The following is a 2,845-nucleotide window of genomic DNA, read 5'->3' on the forward strand; positions in this document are numbered from 1 at the left end:
GCTGTCCTGGCCCTTGAAGAACTCGTGCTCGGGATAGGTGCGGGCGATATCCCGCCGGATGAGCTTCTCGCAGGGCGAGGACATCTTGAGCAGCTCCGAGTACTGGTTCTTGACGGGCATGTCCGTGGCGCTGCACAGCAGCTGCCAGACGATGGCGCGGAAATGGTGCGGGATGCCCTTGCGGATGAGCTCCTGCGGGAAGCGCCATGCGGAATTCCCGCTCCGCAACGCCGGGAACGGGTTGCTGGGGGTGGGAAGCGCGCGCGGGTGCGGTACCTTGAGCAGCTTCTCCTTCTTTTTCCGCCACTCGTCCCACTCGTTGACGATGCGGCCCCACAGGATCCAGGTGTCCTCCTCGAGGTGGCTGAGGTTGGAGGAGGCCGAGGAGCTGGAGACCAGCGAGGAGCCGCTGTTGCGCCGCGAGCCGTTCATGGAGCGCATGGATTTGGAGTCGGCTTCCAAGAGCCTGAGGGAGGAGCCGGAGAGCGGGAGAAGTCACCGGAGTCCCGGCGCCCGGGACGCGGATAATGCGGGCACGGGAAACGCAGGAGATGGGGGAAGAGCCGGGAAATGGGCCCCAAGTTTTGGCCCTCTGACTGGCTCCAAGAATTCCAGAGATTTTCCAAGGTCTCTGGAGATTCCTGAGGTCTCTGGAGATTCCCGAGCTCCCTGGAGATTCCCGAGGTCTCCAGAGATTCCCAAGATCTCTGGAGATTCTTGAGCTCTCTGGAGACTCCCAAGGTCTCCGGAGATTCCCAAGGTCTCCGGAGATTCCCAAGGTCTCCAGAGATTCCTGAGCTCCCTGGAGACTCCCAAGGTCTCTAGAGATTCCCGAGGTCTCCAGAGATTCCCAAGGTCTCCAGAGATTCCCAAGCTCCCTGGAGATTCCTGAGATCTCCAGATTCCCGAGGTCTCCAGAGGTTCCCGAGGTCCCTGGAGATTCCCAAGGTCCCTGGAGATTCCCAAGGTCTCTGGAGATTCCTGAGGTCTCCGGAGATACCCGAAGTCTCCAGAGATTCCCAAGGTCTCCAGAGATTCCCGAGATCTCCAGAGATTTCCAAGCTCTCTGGAGATTCCCGAGGTTTCTGGATCAGGGGATTTTAGCCCCAAAATACAATGGGATAAAAAGCCGGCAAATATCCACACGTTAGCCTGAAATTCTCTGGAGATTCCCGAGGTCTCCGGAGATTTCCGAACTCTCTGGAGATTCCCGAGGTTTCTGGAGCAGGGCATTTCAGCCCGGAAAACGCAGCGGGATAAAAAGCCAAAGGGCCGGGAAACATCCGCAGCCCATCCCAACGCTCTCCGGAGGTTCCCAAGGTCTCCAGAGGCAAACCCAATGGGATGCAGAGGAAAACCCAGCCAGGAAATATCCGGCACGTGGGCCCGAAGCTCTCTGGGGTCTCCGGAATGGGGAATTTCGGCYGGGAAAACGGGAATGGGCACTTGCCTGTTCTGCTCCTCCAGCTTGGCCAGCAGCTCCAGCTCATCCGGGCTGAGGTTTTCCGAGTCRGAAGCGGGCGAGCAGGCGGGAACCGAGTTCACGGAGGAAAGGGCCTCGTGCGACGAGGAATCCGGGCTGGCGGCCGGGCTCGCCATGGCCGGGAAACGTCCGGAGCCGCCGGAACGTCGGGATGCCGCCTTCACCTGGCAACGGAATGACGCTCGGCATGCGGGATTTGGAGGAAAAATGGGTTTTTTTTGAGGAAAAGTGGTTTTTTTTGAGGAAAAACGGAACAGCCACAGCGGTTCTCAGAAGTGAATCCCGAGGATGCAGCAGGATTTGGGATGATCCCCTCCTCTCCTTTCCAGGGTAAAATTCCTGGGAGTGCCAGAGGCCGCCAGGGAAGGCGGAATTCCAAGTGGATTTGGGCATTGGGGATGCTGGAAAAGTTCCATATTCCTGACGGATTTTGAACTGGCAGCGTTAGGAAAAGCAAATCCCGATCTGCTCCAATGGGAAAAGAAGCCAGAGYGCAGCAAAAAGCGCCCGGAATAGGGATTTTGGGGGTATCCTGGTGTTATAGAGGGATCCAGATGCATCCTGGCAGCCTCAATGTGGAGCGAGGGGTGATCCGGACTGAACAGACACGGATCCTGCCCATCCAGCTTGGAAAACCCGGGCTTTTCCAAGCAGGATGCAGGGAAATTTGGGAAAAAAATGGAAAAATKTGGAAAAAAAATGAAATAAATTTGGAAATGTATTTATTTGGAAAATAAATAAAAGGGAATTCCGGGCCTAACCCACCGACGCACGAAGAGGAAGAAAAGGGAAGGAGATCACGGAGGTTGCTCCGGCTCYGGGCGGATGCTCCGCGAAACGGCCGGGAAGGATTTGGTTTTTCCCAAAGGAAAAGGCAGATTTTTGTCCTTCCRCCTGGGATTTGCCAAGCCGGAGGGAAAAGCAGGAGCCGGGCGACCCCCRTGGGGCCGAAATTCCCTCGCCGGTGGCATCTGCAAGCGCGATTCCGGCCGGCGGGAACGGTCCGGAAGCCCGGATGGGAAGTGTGATGAAACCAACGGGAATGGCAGGCGGGAAAAGGGGAGAAAACGGGAATAATGAAGGGAAAAAGTCCCCCGCGCTCCCTGCACGGGGATCCCTCGCGGCCGCCGCCCCCGGCGCAGCGGGAAGAGGCTGGAGCGAGCGGCGGGATGCGGGAAGCCGGGCGGTCCCGCGGAGCCCTGGCCTAGATAGGAGAGACAATTATTGATGGATTTGCCTTTTTTTTAGGGATTTCAAGGGAAAAATGCCCCGGTGGGGGGGGGAAGGATGGGACCCCCCCCCCCGGCTCCAAGGGGAGACGGAGCCGGACACAAAGGGGCTGCGGAGCCGCCGGCGGCTCCG

At 58.4% G+C, this 2,845-nt stretch overlaps 1 protein-coding gene across 1 annotated transcript in view; it reads right to left on the reverse strand.

Moving 5' to 3' along the window:
* Positions 1-1,644, reverse strand: part of EVI5L (ecotropic viral integration site 5 like) — a 9,241-nt gene extending 7,597 nt beyond the window's left edge. The window contains exons 1-3 of the mRNA XM_026049113.1: positions 1,451-1,644; positions 277-466; positions 1-192 (exon numbers count right to left, since the gene is read on the reverse strand). The exon at positions 1-192 is cut by the window's left edge and continues 13 nt beyond it. Of these exons, the coding sequence (XP_025904898.1) occupies positions 1-192; positions 277-466; positions 1,451-1,599 (531 nt within the window). The 5' untranslated portion in view covers positions 1,600-1,644. The remainder of the gene's footprint in view (positions 193-276; positions 467-1,450) is intronic.
* Between the last annotated feature and the right edge of the window lie 1,201 nt (positions 1,645-2,845).

This window comes from Nothoprocta perdicaria, unplaced genomic scaffold (assembly GCF_003342845.1).
Source record: "Nothoprocta perdicaria isolate Ctin4 unplaced genomic scaffold, notPer1 scaffold_591, whole genome shotgun sequence".
NCBI lineage: Eukaryota > Metazoa > Chordata > Aves > Tinamiformes > Tinamidae > Nothoprocta > Nothoprocta perdicaria.